The sequence below is a fragment of the Symphalangus syndactylus genome, chromosome 7 (assembly GCF_028878055.3).
Source record: "Symphalangus syndactylus isolate Jambi chromosome 7, NHGRI_mSymSyn1-v2.1_pri, whole genome shotgun sequence".
Taxonomy (NCBI): domain Eukaryota; kingdom Metazoa; phylum Chordata; class Mammalia; order Primates; family Hylobatidae; genus Symphalangus; species Symphalangus syndactylus.
The window spans coordinates 41,053,340-41,071,927 of NC_072429.2; the positions used below are offsets into that span (position 1 = coordinate 41,053,340).

Genomic DNA, 18,588 nt, shown 5'->3' on the forward strand with positions numbered 1-18,588 from the left:
GCAAACAGCTGTGGTTACTTCTAAGTAATTCACCTTGGTAGAAGATTAATGGTAATTCTTTTTTATATGTTTTTGTTTAGTACCCCAACCCCATGGATAAAAATGTCATCTCTGTAAAAATCATGGAGGAAAAAAGAGGTAAGTTCTCTGTACAGTTTTTTTCAGTAATGATCATTAAATGATAGTGATTTTTGTAGAGATGTGTGTATGTGTGTGTGTGGCCTATGAGGTTTTTTAAAAAAAATTGTTCATCTGCAGTTTCTTCCATTATTATTTTTTAAACAGGTATATTTCTGTACTTGAGGTGACTTAGAAAGGTGTGGCAGGTAGAGCACCAGGATTTATGATAGTAAAAGTCCTGCTGATGCTTTTTGTCACTTTCTAACTAATAATTGATGACAACACTGAGCTATATATAATTGTAACTGCTAACATTTTTGAGCACTTAATATGTGGCAGGTACTCTTACTTTTATTAATTCATTTAATATTCAGAACAATGTTTGGGATAGGTATTAGACTAGTCATTTAATGAATGGAGAAACTGAGATACAGGGAAGTTAAGTGACTTGCTCAAGGTCACATGGCTGTAGCCTATTATATCATTTTGTAGATGGCAAAATGTATATGATTAAATATGAGATGTGACCATAAAGTGATGGCTTATGGAATCATAACTACTTGGCAGTGTGGTTTAGCATTGACTAAATCAGGAGTTAACAAGCTATGGCTTGTGCTGCCTGTTTTAATAAGTAAAGTTTGATTGGAACATAGTCACATTTGTTTACATGTCATTTATGGCTGCTTCCTCACTACAACAGCAGAGTTGACCAGTTGCCACAGAGACTTTATTACACACAAAACTTAAATTATTTAACATCTGATTATTTGCAGAAAATGTTTACTGATTCCTGGTCTAGAGCATAGGAATCTCTTCTGTTCTGTGTTATCCCCATCTCCAGCAGAAACCATTATCAGTGTCAGTGTTTAAACTTGAGAACTGGGCAATGCAGGAAGCTGTGACAATTCACATAGTCAATGTACAAAGCTTTGGAGACACTGAGGCCTAGGTCCAGCATGCTCTTTACGCTTCTTAGGAATCATGAGATGCTACTGTTCATTGTGTGTGACTCTGAAGCCCTCTCTCTGCTTGGTAAACATAACTGCCTTTTGCTTGTGTATGCATTTTCTGTACTTCTATAACTATATATTAAAAATATTTTCTCATGTACCTGCAGTGTGATAGAAACTTGTTATTTGTCATCAGACAAATTAGATTTCAAATCTTGATTTCATTACTACCTTGGTGACCTAACTTTCTGGAGCCTCAGTTTCTTCATCTGTCAAATGGGAAAATAATCTTGTGTTTAGGTTGTTATGAAGATCAAATGAGAGAACACTGTGCATATTCTAAATTCTAAATGTTCATTATAATTTCTGTCATTGTCAGGGGCATCTTTGCCTTTGGGAGTGGCTAATCCATTTCGAGTATGTGTGCAGCAAACACTGAATGAGATGGCCAAAGGGAGGGCCAATGGGCAGAGGGGTTTGCACCCTATCAACAGCTTCTGGGCAGTCAGGGTTTTTGCATCAAGGGTTGGGACTACTATAGCCAGAGCTTTGAGAAAACCTGTAACAGCATGGCTAAGTCACAGTGATTCACAAAGCAGAAGACCGCACTTCAGAGTTTATTCTTTTCTCTGCCTCTGCCTTTCTTTTTCTTAACTAACATTGTTTTTTACATCCCTGGTTTAATTCTGGAAACTTCACCGCAGAACAAAATGGTTGCAGTCCTAGTGTTACAGTAGGTAGCTAGTCAGGTATGAGCAGGACAGAAGAGGGCTTACACACACACACACACACACACACACACACACAAACACGAGGGCTTACACACACATACACAGAAGAGGGCTTACATACACAGAAGAGGACTTACACACACACACAGAAGAGAGCTTACACACACAGAAGAGGGCTTACACACACATACACACAGAAGAGGGCTTACACACGCACACACACAGAAGAGGACTTACACACACACACACACACACACACCCAGAAGTGTTGGATGACCATCAGGTGATGGTCAGGCGGTTGTTAACTGTCTCGCTAAAGTAATAATTGGTCACAGCTGGCACCAGGCAAAGGCACGCTCCTAATAGATAGAAAACACCTGAAACTGATGATCAGCAGCTTCCTGTTAAGAGCTCAGGAGTTGGGATAAGTGATATAAGACCCCGGATGTATGCCAACGCGCGTAAAACCCCAAGTCGAAAGGTCGGACTGCACGCTTGCCTTTCAGGTTGCCTGCTTGGCTGTCTTCTAACTGTACTTTCCTTCTTTTCATTCCCATTCTAAAGGAAGCGGAATAGCTTTTTCCTGTTTAGGAAAGTTTATAAAAAGAACAGGAATAGCCATTTCCTATTCTTTTTAAATAAACTTTCACTCCTCTAAAACTTGTCTTGGTCCCTCCTTCTCCCTTATGCCCCTCAGTCGAATTCCTTCTTCTGAGGAGGCCATAATTGAGGTTGCTGCAGAACCGTACAGGTTTGCTGCCGGTAACAATAGGAAGTCTACTCCCTTATGAGAGATAAATGTGGCTAATATAATTAATTATAGGTTTAAATTTTGTAGCCAGAAATCTGTGCTTGAAAGTTTGGTACAAAAGGTAGCAGCATCAGGTTCTCCCCCTTTTTGTTGAAACATTCTCTTTGGAGTTGAGCAGGAGTCCCGCTGGTCATCGTCATTGGAGCACTGACACGGATAGTCCAGAGCAGCGAATGGTTGTGATTCATTCATCCTTGACATTGGAGTGTGCATTCTGAGTTACTGTTGTACCCTTATTCCTTCATCCCAGATAAGGAATATCTGATTCGGCCCTGAAAAGCGTCAGGGAAACTGAATTTTGATGTCAGGGAAACTGAATTTTGAGTTAAACATTTTCTGTAGGAATTCTGCAAATAGAAAATTGATACTGACTTTAAAAGATTCATTGCGGGAGGCTGAGGCAGGAGAATCCCTTGAACCCAGGAGGTAGAAGTTGTAGTGAGCTGAGACCATGCCATTGCACTCCAGCCTGGGTGTCTCAAGAAAACAACAAAAAAAAAACCTACCCCCGCAAGATTTATTGACACTAAGAAAAGAACACATTTCCTTATTTTTTTGTGTGTAAAAAATTTTCTTTTTTAGATGAATCAACAGGGGTCATCTACAGAAAGAGGATTGCAATCTGTCAGAACGTGGTTCCAGAAATTTTAAGGAAGGTAAGTTCATTTTAAAATTTAATCACAGTTGTTGTAACATTGAGTAATTTTTAATAGTCATGAAAAGGAACAGCATTTTCTGATGGAAAGGAGCATTAGAAACTTCCTACTCCTTTTACCTCAGAGCCTTCTGAGGAAGAAAGCTCTTTCTTACCCAACCTCACTTTTGGCAGATGCCATTGGAGATACTTTGTCTGTCTGTCTTGTGAAGAACTCCTAATGGACATAGAGATGTTGTGCAGTTACTTTAAAGATACTTTTGGCATTTCACATGAAGTGACTAATCTGTTCATGAATAGAAACGACTCTTAGGTGAGAATGATCAGAAATGGGAAGAATGTAAATATTTAGTCTCATCTTTAATAAGAAAGAGAAAAACTTCAGTTTCTAATTCACTGTCAGAGATAACAGTTATTTCCCAGAGTATAATGTTCTCCACACCCTCTGTAAGTCTTTATGTGTGTTTCTCTAAAGTAATATCATTGATGATGAACCTTCATGTTGGCAAATTGTTTTCTCTCTCTGAAGTCCTTAAGCACTCTGGTGATTCTTTGTTGGAAAAAGGTGAGTGGAAATTTTTAATCACATTGCTTGACCCATAGAGGGATTTTCAGTGGGATTCCTTTTAGAGCTATGAGGAAGTCAGAGGAAAGCATCTGGCTATGCCCTTTAAACAGGTCTCAGAGGGTAGTTTCAACCTGAGAGAGATTCTGTGTGTGATGTTGTGTTAGTCCATTCTCAGGCTACTAATAAAGACATACCTGAGACTGGGTAATTTATAAATAAAAAGAGTTTTAATGGACTCACAGTTCCACATGGCTGGGAAGGCCTCACAATCATGGTGGAAGGTGAAGGAGGAGCCAAGGCACATCTTACATGGCAGCAGGCAAGAGAGCATGTGCAGGGGAACTGCGCTTTATAAAACCATCAGATCTGGTGAGACTTACTCACTGTCATGAGAACAGCACAGGAAAACCTGCCCCCATGATTCAGTTACCTCCCACTGAGTCTGTCACATGACATGTGGGGATTATGGGAGCTACAATTCAAGATGAGATTTGGGAGGGGACACAGCCAAACCATATCAGATGTGGAACCCAGCTTGGCTCCTGCCGATTAGCTTGCAAATTAAATTGCTGTGCTGTATGTGGAACAAATGGCAGCTTCCAAAACTTCCTTATCATGAATTAAAAGACTGTCACATTCTTCAGTGTAATAAAGCTGATATGACAATGAAAATGAACTTTCTTTTATTTTCCAGATGGTAAAACTTGTTGCAGTGTAGCAGCAAATTATTACTGGCTTTTTCCAGAGTGTGTACCCTGCCTTTGCCCTATATACTCACTCTGAATCTATTATTTAAAAAGGCATTCAACTTTGTCTTATATCTCAATTCTTAAATAATTTAAGGACACCTCTGACTTGTACAATTCTGCCTTTGTAGTTTTTCATGTCTTCAGCTAGGAAACCATACATTTCTAGGTATTGGACAGAGTTTAAAATGAAGAAAATATTTTACCTGATATTGTTCTGCATGTGAGCTTGTAAGTGGACTCGATTAGAATCCATCAATTTAAGAAGGCCATAACCAGCCTTAGAGGAGACTCGAAGGAGGCTGATAATTTGCTTAGTGTTTAGCAGTTAGGGAAATTAGGCCAGAGACTGTATAGCCTACATAAATCCTGGGTTATTTGCATGTCCTCACCAGTACTTAGTAAGGTCATAGTATGTTTGATTATCAAAAACGTACAGCCACTGGTGAGCCATCATCCATATATCAGGATTACTTGTCCTCTTGGTTATCCAAGACTGAGAGTAACTCTGGAAGCAGTCATTATGTTGCCTGCTCTTCCTAAATTGAGAAAGCTATTCTCTTTCTGTTGGACAGGTGAGCATTTTGAAAGTACCTAATATCCAATTAGAAGAGGAGTCATGGCTCAATCCTCGGGAAAGAAACATGGCTATACGGAGTCACTGCCTTACATGGACACAGTATGCATCCATGAAGGAAGAATCTGTCTTCCGGGAAAGTATGGAAAACCCAAATTGGTAAGACTCGTTTGTGTGTGTGTGTGTGTGTGTGTGTGTGTGTGTGTGTGTTTTGGATGCAGGGATGGACACATGAGTACATACATTAAAAATCTATGGTTCTATACTTATGACCTCTGTTTATAACTCATACGAATTCCACATTATTTTTTTAATCATAGTAATTAATGAATTTTTTTGCAAGGGAGGTCAGGAAATGACAGAGTTCAACTTCTGTCTCACCATCTCCCCCAATCCTGTTGTCTTTTTCACCCTCTTGAGAAGTAGTGAGGGTTATCAGTTTGCTGAATATTCTTCCAGACCTTAAAGAGATAACTTTAGATACTTACATATATACTCATAGAGCCTGTATAGTATGGTTTTGTATATATTTTAAAACATATATTGTAAGTTATAAGTTAGTTTGTAAATTGTGCACTTCTCTTTTTTTTACTTAATGGAATGTTTCTGAGCTTAAACCATGTGATACATATATAGATATAAAACTAGCTTATTCCTTTATCGCATATAATTCAATCCTGTGACTATATGACATTTTATGTAGCTACTACTTTTTTGATAGACAGATGGTATCTAAGTTCTTTTTTACAAACAATACTACAATATTTGTGAAGCATATCTTCCTTGTATACGATCCTTTATGTTATATATGAGTTATTTATCTAAAGTAGATTTTTTTTTTTTTTTGAAATGCAGTCTTGCTCTGTCACCTAGGCTGGAGTGCAGTAGTGTAATCATGGCTCGGTGCAGCCTCAACCTCTTGGGCTAAAGTGATCCTCCCACCTCAGCCTCCTGAGAAGCAGGGACTGCAGGCACGTGCTTCAGAAGATGAAGGTTTCAGGCATGTGTCACCATGCCTTGTTACTTAAAAAATTTGTTTTGTAGATACAGGGTCTCACTATGTTTCCCAGGCTGGTCTCAAACTCCTGGCTCAAGTGATTCTCCTACATCAGCCTCTCAAAGTGCTAGGATTCCAGGCGTGATCCCCTGTGCCTGGCCTAGAGTAGAATTTTTTAATATCAGGTTTATTGAGATATTATTTGCATACAATAAAACTTTTCTTAGTGTATAGTTCTTTGAGTTTTGACAAACATATAGTTGTGCCATCACTGCCACAATTAAACTATAGAACATTTTAGATAGATTTAAAACAGTTAATATTACAAGACCAATCAATGGGGAAAGAATATTTCTTTCAACAAATGGTGCTGGGATAACTGGATATCCACATATGAAAGAGTGAAGTTAGATCCCTACCTCATGTAGAATACAAAATTAACTCAAAACAGATCAAATACCTAAATGAAAGAGTTAAAACTATAACACACTTAGAAATAAACATAGGTATAAATCTTTGTGATCTTGGGTTAGGTAGTAATTTCTTAGACATGATAGCAAAAATTTAAGCAGCAAAATGAAAAATAGATAAAATTGACTTCATCAATTAGAAACTTTTGTGTTTCAAAGGACACTGTCAAGAAGGTGAAAAACAGGCTGGGTGCGGTGGCTCATGCCTGTAATCCTAGCACTTTGGGAGGCCAAGACAGGCCGATCACTTGAGGCCAGGAGTTCGAGACCACCCTAGTCACATGGCAAAATCCCATCTCTACTAAAAATACAACATTTAGTTGGGTGTGGTGGCGCACACCTATGGTTTCAGCTACATGGCTGGCTAAGGCATGAGAATAGCTTGAACCCAGGAGATGAAGGTTTCAGTGAGCCGAGATTGCACCACTGCACTCTAGCCTGGGCAACAGAGTGAGAGTGTCTCAAAAAAAAAAAAAAAAAAAAAAAAAAAAAGACACACAATAACAAGTGTTGGTTGTGGATATGTGGAGAAATTAGAATCCTTACATGTTTCTTATGGGAATATAAAATGGTGCAGCTGCTTTGGAGAACAGTTTTTTCAGATCCTCAAAAAGTTAAACATAGAATTACCATTTGACCCAGCAATTTCACTCCTAGGTACTTCAAGAAAAATGAGAACATATATGTTCACACAAAAACTTGTACAAAACTTTCATAGCAGCATTATAATAGCCAGAATGTAGAAACAAGCCAATGTCCATCAACTGATAAATATGTAGCCCAATGTAATGTATCCACAAAATGGAATATTATTTAGCTACAAAAAGGGAGTGCTGATTTGTGGTTAAATATGGACAAGTTTTGAAAATATGTTAAATGAAAGAAGGCAGTTACAAAAGGCCACATATTGTATGGATCCATTTATTTGAAAAGTCTAGAATGTGTAAATCCATAGTGACAGAATGTAGGTTATTGGTTGCCATGGGTTAGGGGGAGAGGAGAGTGATGAGTGACTGCCAGTGGGTACAGAGTTTCTTTTTTGGGGTGATGAAAATATCCTGGAATTAGTGTTGATGGTTGCAGAACTCTGCGAATATACTAAACCTCACTGAATTGTGTACCTTAAAAGGGTGAATTTTATGGCAAGTGAATTATATCTCAACACAGAAAACTATATAGCTGATTCTCAGGACATGCATACTTTTATTAGTTTATATAGTGTTTTAGTTTGAGCTGCTATAACAAGAATACCATAGACTTTGTGGCTTTCACGGTAAACATTAATTTCTCACAGGCCTGGAGGCTGGGAAATCCACCATCTAGGCACTGGCCTTTCCAGTGTCTGGTGAAGGCCATGTTTTTGGTTTGAAGATGCTACCTCCTCCTCATTGCCTCACATGGTGGATAGAGTGAGTTCTAGTCTTGGTTTCTTTTTATAAGGACACCAATCCCATCATGCAGTCTCTAACTCATGACCTCATGAAAACCTAATTACCTCCCAAAGACTCAGTCTCTTAGTACCATCCTATTGTAGGTTAAAGTTTCAACACATGAATTGGGGGTGGCGGGGGAGGGCACTGACATGCAGTCATAACACACAGATTCTGTCACATTGCCTTCCAGTGTGTTAATATGCACATTTTACGCATGAGCATGTTCATTCCCATACAACGGTGTCAGCACTTATTCACGTGCTTTTTAACTTTTGCTAGTATAATGGGTGAAAAATGATTAATTTTTTGAAATACGTTTAGAAAGCACTAAATGTTAATAGTGATTATTGCTGTGAACTGGATAATTATCTGTGTTTTTTGTTATTGTTCTGTGTGGTTTGAATTTTTTATTATATACTTATCATTTTATGGAAACAGTAAAGCCCTCAAGCCCAAACAACTATAAGCCAAAAATTTAAAATCCATTCTTAAGCCCAAACACTTGTCCAAATCATTACCGCTCTCCATAACTTTGGTCCTGTAGTGATAATTCTAGGATGCTGCAGCAGCCCGCTGAGTGGGTGTGAAAGCCATGTCTCGTTGGCATCAGAGGTGGGCTTGCTCTGAACCACCCACTAGTTTTTCTTTCTTAGTCTCTCTCATGATAAGAGTTTCACATAGGGCATAGATGTTTGGGATTAAGTGTAAAGGCTGTGGCCAGAGAATAGAGCTCCTTTCTTTGTATGTAGAAATAGCAAAAGGATGGAATTGGCTGATTTTGTGCAAAAAAATCATTTCATCTACTTCGTTTTAGCCTTAATTTTTGCATATATTTGAGCTATTAGCTAGTCTTAAAAGGTGAACTAAACCTTCATCTGTGATATGTAAAATGACAATTAGCTCTGAAAATCCAGGGAGGACATCCTTTAGGAACAATTTTCCTTTGTGTGTTTTTCAAAAATTATTTTAAAATAGTCATTCTGATTCTAGAAACAATAATGCATGTGTCTTGTAAAAATATTAACCAATTCTGAGAAAAAAAGGAAAATTAATCATACCTGAAGATATTGTCTGTTTACATGATTTTCTTGATCCATTCCTAATTGAAACTTAGATTATTTGTTTTTGCTCTTACAGTGTCATGATGAAAATCTCTGATTACATATTTTCCCACTTATTCAGTTATCATTTAAGGTAGATTGAGCAAAGTGAGATTTCTTGGTCAAAGGTTGTATGCATTTTATATTTTGGTACATATGACCAGACTTCTGTATAAGAGGGTTTGACCAGCTACATGTTTTTCTTTTTTTTTCTTTCTTTGGTTTGTTATGTTCCAGTCCTCTCCAAAACACTACCTTTTCTATCATTGACACAGAAGGCTAACACTTATTGATTCCTACTATGTCAAGGTCAAAGCTATATCCTTCACGTGCATTCTTTGGAGGCTTAGGTTAAATAACTTGCCTAAGGTGATACAGTCAGTAGATTGCTAAGCCAAGATACGAATGCAGATATCGTAGACTCCACCTTGAGCACAGTGGTGAGGCAGGAATACAAAGATTTACAAAGGATGGGTTTATCTTGTTCTGTAGAGTGCTTTGGATCCCAGGTATGAAGAATGGGTTTTGTCCCTTCAGCAACAAGCAGCCACACAGAGGTTTCTGAGTAGGAGCTGATATGCTGAAAGCTGGGATCCACATTCTAGAGAACTTAGTTTCCTTAGCTCTTGACATGGATTTAGAAAGGCATTTAGGCAGACATTCTAAATAAATGGGTAACGGGATGGAGTGGGGGCATCCAAGAAAGATTCATTATTACTTTAATTTCTTCCCTTTGCTAAGGAAATATGAGAGTAATGGCTAGCCACTGCACCCAGAATAGGGACAAGATTTTTTTTTTAAAGGGTATGAAAAAGCTGTCAGGGCTACTAAGTGTAAAATTAGACTTTCAAGCTGTGTGTTGGTTAGCAGGTGTGGGTGTGTGACTAGAAACCAGATGTCAATCTGTCCCTGTGCATGGCCTGTTGGCTCAATTCAGAGATGGGCTCAAAATAAATTTCCTTTAGAAACTAAGCCTTTCTCTATGTCCTCTTTACATAGTTCTGATTTTGGCTTCCCACTGACATCTCTACAGTTGTGGCATCTTCTTGGGCGAGAGAACTACATTGGGCTTTCCCCCATCTGTACTGTCACACAACTGGATAGCTCTAATGTGCTTTCTTCCTTCGCTAATTTTATCCAACATTGTCTTCCTGTAGTTTTTATGGAATGGAATTTCTATTCTCTCCATAATAGGTATGGGAAGATAGGGTGATGTCCTGTTTCTCACTCATTTGACTCTCCCAGAACCCAGGTTGGCACTCCATGCCTCAGAGAAGCTCTCCTGTACTTACTTTATCCCTCCTCCTGTATCAGTTAGGCCGCCTTGTGCTGCAAGTAGCAGAAACCCTGACTCAGACAATACCAGCCATCCCTTACATGGGTTTACTATGTGCAGGCTCTGCTCTAAGTGCTCGATATATGTATGTATATGTGTGTGTGTATATGTGTGTCTATATTTAATCCTCCTAATAACCATGTGAGGTTGGAACTATTATCTTTGTTTTACAAACTGAGGCTAGAGATGTCAAGTGACTTGTATGAAATAAGATGGCCAGTAAGTGGCAGCATCAGATTCAAACATGGGCTGTTTGGCTTTAGAATCTGAGCGGTTGGCAGTGACACTGCCCTTCCTCTCACTAAGGAACTGCATTATCTCATAGCCAAGTGGGCAGTTTTTCCATAGCTCTTATTCTTTTGGCTCTACCTTTCTCTGTATGTCCACTTTTTTTTTTTCAAGTTTGAATTCCTCATGACTGTCAACATCATCTAGGAGCAGCATACTAATTTGTCCACATTTAATGAGAGAAAGAGCTATGTAGAGGAGGGAACCTGTCTCCTATGTAGAGGAGGGAACCTTTTGAGGAAAAAAGCCCTTCACCTGATGCTGATTGAGTTAACTTAGAACACCTGCTCCCCCAGACCAATCAGAGTGTTCAGGGGAATGATATAGGTGTATTGACAGATCCAGTCAAGATCTGCCCTTGGAGCTGGGGATGAGGTCATCTCCCTCTGAAGCACATGGGCTGCATGGGGGATGGTAGGCACCTGAACAGAAATAATTGGGGCATAGTAGAAGGGGACTCTGCACACCTTTTCTCCTCTTCATGTTTTCTTGGCACCATGCTGCCCATTGTCTTTATTTTGCTTTGGAAGTAATGGAAACTCACTACTGCAGATGATTACGGGGATATTTCTGTACCAGTGATCAGGCCTCCTAAGGGATAGGAACCAGGAATTGGAAAGCCAGCAAGACCTAAGGCAGCCTCATATTCTCTTATTTTTCTGTGTCTGGCTATTTTGTCTAGTAATTTACAGATGTGCTTTATTTACACAGCCAACCTGACTCCCTCCAGGCCTGCACAGGGTCTCTCCTCTCATGTCCTATGCCACAGTAACTGAGTAGGCATCTGCGTTTAGAGTCCTACCTCTGCGCCAGGTGTGGCTCAATACCTACAATCCCCACACTTTGGGAGGCCAAAGTGGGAGTATCTTGTGACCAGGAGTTCGAGACCAGCCTGGTGACATACCAAGACTTTGTCTCTACAAATAATAAAATAATTAGCCGAGCATGGTGCCACATGCCCGTGGTCCCAGCTACTCAGGAGGCTGAGGTGGGAGGATCGCTTGAGCCTGGGTGGTCAAGGCTACAGTGAGCTGTGATCCTGCCATTGAATTCCAACCTGGGCCACAGAGCAAGACCCCTGATATGGTTTCGCTGTGTCCCCAACCAAATCTCATCTGGAGTTGTAGCTCACACAATTCCCATATGTCGTGGGAAGGACCCAGTGGGAGGTAATTAAATCATGGGGGCAGGTCTTTCCCATGCTGTTCTTGTGATAGTGAGTAAGTCTCACGAGATCTGATGGTTTTATAAGGGGGGGTTACCCTGCACAAGTTTTTTTTTTTTTTTTGCCTGCTGCCATGTAAGACGTGTCTTTTGCCTTCCACCATGATTGTGAGGCCTCCTCAGTCGTGTGGAACTGTGAGTCCATTAAACCTCTTTCCTTTATAAATTACCCAATCTCAGGTACGTCTTTATCAGCAGCATGAAAATGGACTAATATAACTTCCGTCTCAAAGAGGCAAAAGAAGAATTCTGCCTCTGAAACTGTAACTATGTGCCCTTGTACAATTTGTGTCACTTCTCCACTCCTCGGTTTCTTCATCTATATGATGGGAATGATAACCCTTTCCCAGAGGGTGGTTGTATGGATTAAATGAAGTTGTACATAGAGAGAGCTTAAAATAGTGCCAGCCCATAGTGGTCAGCAGATATTAGTGTTTTGTATTATTACTTTTACAGTTGTTATTTTCATAATAAAAATTCTGATACCTTTGATTCTAATTCTCAGAATGTATTTAATACAGAAACAGCGTTTGTAATGATTTACTGTTACACTGCACAAATATGTTCATTGTGGAGTTTTGCATTCCCTCAGTACACATCTTTGGGGCTGTGAGTGCCTCAATTTGAGAAGCACGGGACTGGGAAACTTGTATTTTAGTTCCAGAGTGAAATTTAAGCTCTGGAGAGAATAGTATTCAGGGTCAATGCAAGCAATTGGCATGGACTGAATCTGCTCACATTTCTGGTTTTCTTCTAGGTTCATGCAGTGATCTTGGCAGTTGTAGATTCAGGGGCATCACATAGGTCCTCTGATGCACTGCTCGAATGTGTAGAATGAGAGATGCCATGCTCGTGCTCTGTTTTGCCTTAAGACACTTGGGCCAAATCAGAAAAAAGAAAAGTGAATCTTAATCTGAAAAGAGGAAAAAATTAAAGTCAGCTTTTGTGGGAATATGCTTTATTATGTAGAGCAGGACACAGGCATTTACTTTGGAAAATGGAGAATGAAGTGTATTGTTTTAGACTTTTCAGAAGGAAGAAAAAAGTCATGGTTTTTACCCTCCAAAACCTTATGTTCTGAGATAGGTTTGTTAATTTATCATTTTGTGCTTGTATCTGTTCTTTAAAATATATTTATTTGTTTCTGGTTCTTATTTATTACCCTTTTCCTCTTAATAGGTATTTGTTATACCATGTGGGAATATAATTGACATGCATTTGATTTGGTTTTAGTAATTGACATTTGCTTTATCCGAGTACTGCAATGTAATTCTGGAAGATAATCATCTAGTAAAAGTATTTTCTTCAGCTTTACTCTTTCAGCATATGTGTTTTTATGCTAAGTAAAAACTTTCTGGTGTCTTCAAGTTACTACCATCAATGGAGACCTATTCTATTCACGATGTTGTCGAACTGGGTTTTTCCTGCATTTGAGTAACAAGATTATTCTTCTACACTCAGCACAGCATTTCAATGGCCATGTCTTCAGCTTTCTACATCTAAAAGCTTCTGCTTATCCTCTGATGCTTATTTTTGACATTAAAAACGCTCAGCCAGGCTGGGCACGGTTGCTCACGCCTGTAATCTCAGCACTTTGGGAGGCCGGGAAAGGTGGAAAAGCAAAAACTCTCCCAGGGCCCTGCATAGGCCCATGGCCAGGTTGGAGGCTGGCTCTTTGTCTCCAGGTGCTTTTAGCCTCATTGAATGAAAACCGTTTTAGGACCCCATTTGGCCCACCCTCTCCTGGGCAGAGTGGTTGGGCATAGTTGGGCCATGGCAGTGTGTCAAGACTTGATGAAGGGGCTGGGCACAGTGGCTCATGCCTGTAATCCCAGCACTTTGGGAGGCTAAGGCAGGCGGATTGCTTGAGCCCACGAGTTCCAGACCAGCCTGGGCAACATGGAGAAACCCTGTCTCTACTAAAAATACAAAAATTAGCTGGGTATGGTGGCGTGTGCCTGTGGTCCTAACTACTTGGGGGGGCTGACTGAGGTTGAGGAATTGCTTGAGCCTGGGAGGCGGAGATTGTAGTGAACCCAGATTGTGCCACTGCATACTCCAGCCTGGGTGACAGAGTAAGACCATGTCTCAAAAAAAAAAAAAAAAAAAAAAGCTCAGCCTAGCAAAGTGTGTGTTAATAATTTGAATATATCCCTCGTGGAATATAGTAAAAAACAAGTAAAAATCAAACTTAAACACAGATTACATTAATGAGATGAGAAACTGTTCTTTTTCTTTTCTTTTCTTTTTTTTTTTTAGACAGGGTCTTCCTCTGTTGCCCAGGCTGGAGTGCAGTAACACAATCACAGCTCACTGCAGCCTTGAACTTAGGGGCTCAAGCAATTCTGCCACCTCAGCCTCTGAGTAGCTGAGATATAGGTGTGTGCTATCATGCCTGGCTAATTTTTTTTTTCTTTTTTGTAGAGACAGGGTGTCACTGTGTTGTCCAGCTGGTCTTGAACTCCTGACCTCAAGTGACCCTCTCGCCTTGACCTCCCAAAGTGCTGGGATTCCCGGCATGAGTCTCTGCGCCTGACTGCTGCTATTGTTGGGTCAAAACATTTTCATTACTACTGAAATTACTCATGAGTATTCTTCACTCTCTAATAGATATGCATATAACTTTTTAAATGTTTTATTTTTGAATTTCTGGGTTAAAACGTCCTAAGTCTCAAATGTTCATCTGAAAAATCACAAATAGTATAATTTGCATGTGCTGAGGGCTAATTGGGCATATTTTTTGGTGTGTCCGTTTTTTCAACCTGCTCTAGAGTCTTTTTGGTTTTTTTTCCATGAGTGAATTCGGTAGTCTGGTGACTTCTGTGTGTTTTTAAGATTGGCACTGGCATTTTTGATTGACCTCCAGACCTGCTTTTACTGAAGTATTAAAACACTCTGGCTCTGCTGACTTAGGAATTATTTCTAAGCCCAGTCCTGGAGCTAAAGGGCTTGAGGGTATAGTTAACTAATAGCCTGAATAAATACTACCGTATTCGTCCCAAAACATGACTCCCTCTGCTCATATTGACCTTGATTTCCAGTGCGCCAGTGGATAATCAAACAATTAGCAGAAAGCACCGCCAATTATGAAAAGTCAAGCATTGAGGCCTTTTCTATACAAATATAATCATCTGGGCTGGAGTTTTATTTTTGGCTTAATAAGACTGCCCTCCAAAAGATACTCATTTGCCATTTGATGTTTGTGTTCGTATAATCAGAGTCTCCTCTGTTTTTGTATCCTGTACTAATTGTTTTGTGGTGGCTGTGCACTGAGGTCACGGTTTACCACTGTATCCCCTGTATTTAGCACAGTGCTTGGCTCACAGAAGATGCTTCATCACCATCTGTCTAATGAATGATGAATGAAAACCTGCTAAAGGGGATGCACATAGCACTTGTGGGCTGAAATGGGAATGGTGGGGGATGGGGGTTGTGGGTGGGAAAGGAAAAGAGAAGGAATTTGCTGCAGGGTAAGTGCAAACTGGGGAAGCCCAGTAGGATTTGGTAGGAAATGCCATGTAGAGAGAAATTCTACACTGAGCCAGTAATATGCGAGTTTCTCCTCTTGTTTCTGCTTGGTCATTTTATGTGCTCTTTGACTGTGGGAAAAGGGATAAAGCTGGCCTGAGCTCCCTCACAGAGTGATGTGAAGACTTAATAAGATAAAAAATAGACATGCTCTGCACATTTATAAAGCACCGAATAAATGTAAATTGTTGGAACTGATGGGATTAAATGTTGTTTTCAAAGTGTGGTTACTGTTTAAAGTTACTGATTTTGAAAAGTAGAGTAAGCTGTTTTATTGAAAAGGGAAATGATAATTGAGCTAGAAACAATGATGTTTAGCCGAGAGAGCATTTGATGACATAAGTAGGAGCTTTTGAGATACAGTCCGACACTGCCTACAACATTTCAGTCTATGGCAGACTGCATATATTTAGGTGGTACCATAAGATTATATTGGAGCTGAAAAAGTCCTGTTGGCTAGTAACATCATAGTCATCTTAATATCATAGCGTGATGCATTACTCATGTGTTTGTGGTGATGGCAGTATAAACAAACCTACTGTGCTGCCAGTTGTGTAAAAGTGTAGTGTATGCAATACATAATACTTGATAATGGTGTATTAGTACATAATACTTGATAATGGTGTATTAGTCCATTTTCATACTGTTATAAGGGAATAACTGAGACAGGGTGATTTATACAGGAAAGAGGTTTAGTTGACTCACAGTTCCACATGGCTGGGGAGGCCTCAGGAAATTTACAATTATGGTGGAAGGTGAAGAAGGAGCAAGCACCTTCTTCACAAGGTGGCAGGAGAGAGATAGAGTGCAGGGGAAACTGCCACTTTTAAAACCATCAGATCTCGTGAGAACTCTCTCACTGTCAGCATGGGGGAAACCGCCCCCATGATCCAATCACCTCCCACCAGGTCCCTCCCTTGACACATGGGAATTACAATTTGAGATGAGATTTGGTGGGGACACAGAGCCAAACCATATAAATGGTAATAAATGACTGTGTTACTGGTTTATGTAATTACAATACCATTTATTGTTGTTTTAAAGTGTACTCCTAACTTATAAAATATTTTAAAAAGTTAACTGTAAAACAGCCTTAGGCAGGTACTTCAAGTGGTATTCTAGAAAGCATTGTTATCATAGGAGATGACAGCTTCATGTGTGTTACCGCCCCTAAAGACTTTCCAGTGGGATAAGATGTGGAGGTGGAAGACAGTGATACTGATGATCATGACCCTGTGTAGTCCTAGGCTAATGTGTGTGTTTTTGTGTTAGTTTTTAACAAAAATATTCAAAAAGTAAAAAATTAAAAATTGAAAAAAGTTAATAAGAATATAAAAGAAAATATTTTTGTACAGTTATGCAGTGTGTGTTTTAATCTAAGTGTGATTGCAAAAGAGTGAAAAAGTTAAAAATGAAAACGTTTATAAAGTAAAAATGTTACAGTAAGCTAAGGTTAACTTATTATTGAAAAAAGAAGAATTTTAAAAATAAATTTAGCGTAGTCTAGATGTACAGTATTTATAAAGTCTATAGCAGTGTACGGTAATATCCTAGACCTTTGCATCGACTCACCACTCACTGACTTATGCAGAGTGACCTCAGTACTGCAGGCTCCATCATTCATGGTAAGTGTGTATCATTTTCTATAAACGGTATATACATGGTATGTGTCTTTTATACTGTACTTTTACTGTTCCTTTTCTATGTCTAGATATGTTTAGATACACAAATACCACTGTGTTGCAGTTGGGTACAGTATGTGGTATAGTAACATGCTGTGCAGGTTTGTAACCTAGGAACAATAGGCTATACCATCTAGCCTATGTGTGTAGTAAGCTATACCATCTAGGTTTATGCAAGTACACTCTATGATGTTTGCACAACGATGAAGTTGCCTAATAAGGCATTTCTCAGAACATATCTTCATTGTTACGTGATACATAATTGTGTCTTAGTGGACGCCTGTTGACATTTTTTTCCTCCTCCTTTTCGTTTGAGTTGTTTTGAGTTGTATATTGGCCCAAGATTCAGGGGCGGAGTTAAAAATGTAGATTCACCTTGGTAATTCTAGTTTTGTATCCCTGGGCTGGCTCGTGAAAATCGACATTTTTAAAGTTCTCCTGATGAATCTGTTGAGTAGCTAGATTTGGAATCCCTGATAAATAGTAAGTATCCCATGGTCCCAGTGGTAAGCAAACATACAGCTGGCAGCCCTTTTGGAACTTCATTTTTTGCAAAACTCTTGTTAATCTTATAAAGCATGATCAGTTAATATTTTTGCTATCTAGCAAACACTAAACACTTTTCAGTGGAAACACCTGCTGAAAAGTCAAAATTCATATGAGGGCTCTACTGAATTTATGCAAGAAGAATGATCAATGGAAATAAGGGATGAGGAGGGGAGACTTCAGTAAGTATTATTAGTGTCAACACTATATTGCATTTTCTGCTCTTAGGAAACACAGATGCCAGTTAAATTTTTTTCTTTTGTTTGGTTACCTTTTGTAGCTATAGGAAATAAAAAATTCTGTTATTAAAAATTATGATACTTTATTAACCAGGCATTGAGGTAATGCAGAATAACCTAAAGATCTCGAGACAATAGAGAGGAAACTGGTGACAATCTAGACTTAGGGTCTACCTCCTCCATTGGGCAGACAATCAGCACCAGCTGTGAGTGGGATACATGCACTGTTGGGCCTGATATCCCAAGACAAGCCTCCACCTAAGCTAGTTTACAAACCATTGAGTAATTTGAAGCTTCGCCATCAACTCAGGATGCCCATAAGCTTTCACTAAATAGACACTTTTCTAGGTAATAGGGTTATGGGAAGGGACATGGGATCTGAAGTTAACTGTGTTAATAGTGGCCCTGTCACTTATTTTTGTATGACCATCAGTAAGTTTGCCTCTTGGAACCTCAGTTTTTTTAATCTGTAAACTCGGGTTAATATTATATACCTTATAAGACTGTTGTGAGAATTAACTGAAAGGCATGTATATAAAAACTTAATACAATGCTTTACCACAATAGGCTATGACAATATGTTAACT

At 39.3% G+C, this 18,588-nt stretch overlaps 1 protein-coding gene across 2 annotated transcripts in view; it reads left to right on the forward strand.

Moving 5' to 3' along the window:
• PRELID2 (PRELI domain containing 2) overlaps positions 1 to 18,588 on the forward strand; it is a 76,178-nt gene that overhangs the window by 12,228 nt on the left and 45,362 nt on the right. Inside the window, exons 2-5 of one of the 2 annotated variants that reach the window (XM_055285794.2) lie at positions 81 to 138; positions 3,195 to 3,268; positions 3,797 to 3,832; positions 5,157 to 5,317. In XM_055285794.2, the coding sequence (XP_055141769.1) occupies positions 81 to 138; positions 3,195 to 3,268; positions 3,797 to 3,832; positions 5,157 to 5,317 (329 nt within the window). The remainder of the gene's footprint in view (positions 1 to 80; positions 139 to 3,194; positions 3,269 to 3,796; positions 3,833 to 5,156; positions 5,318 to 18,588) is intronic. The other variant, XM_055285795.2, reaches the window with a different exon arrangement.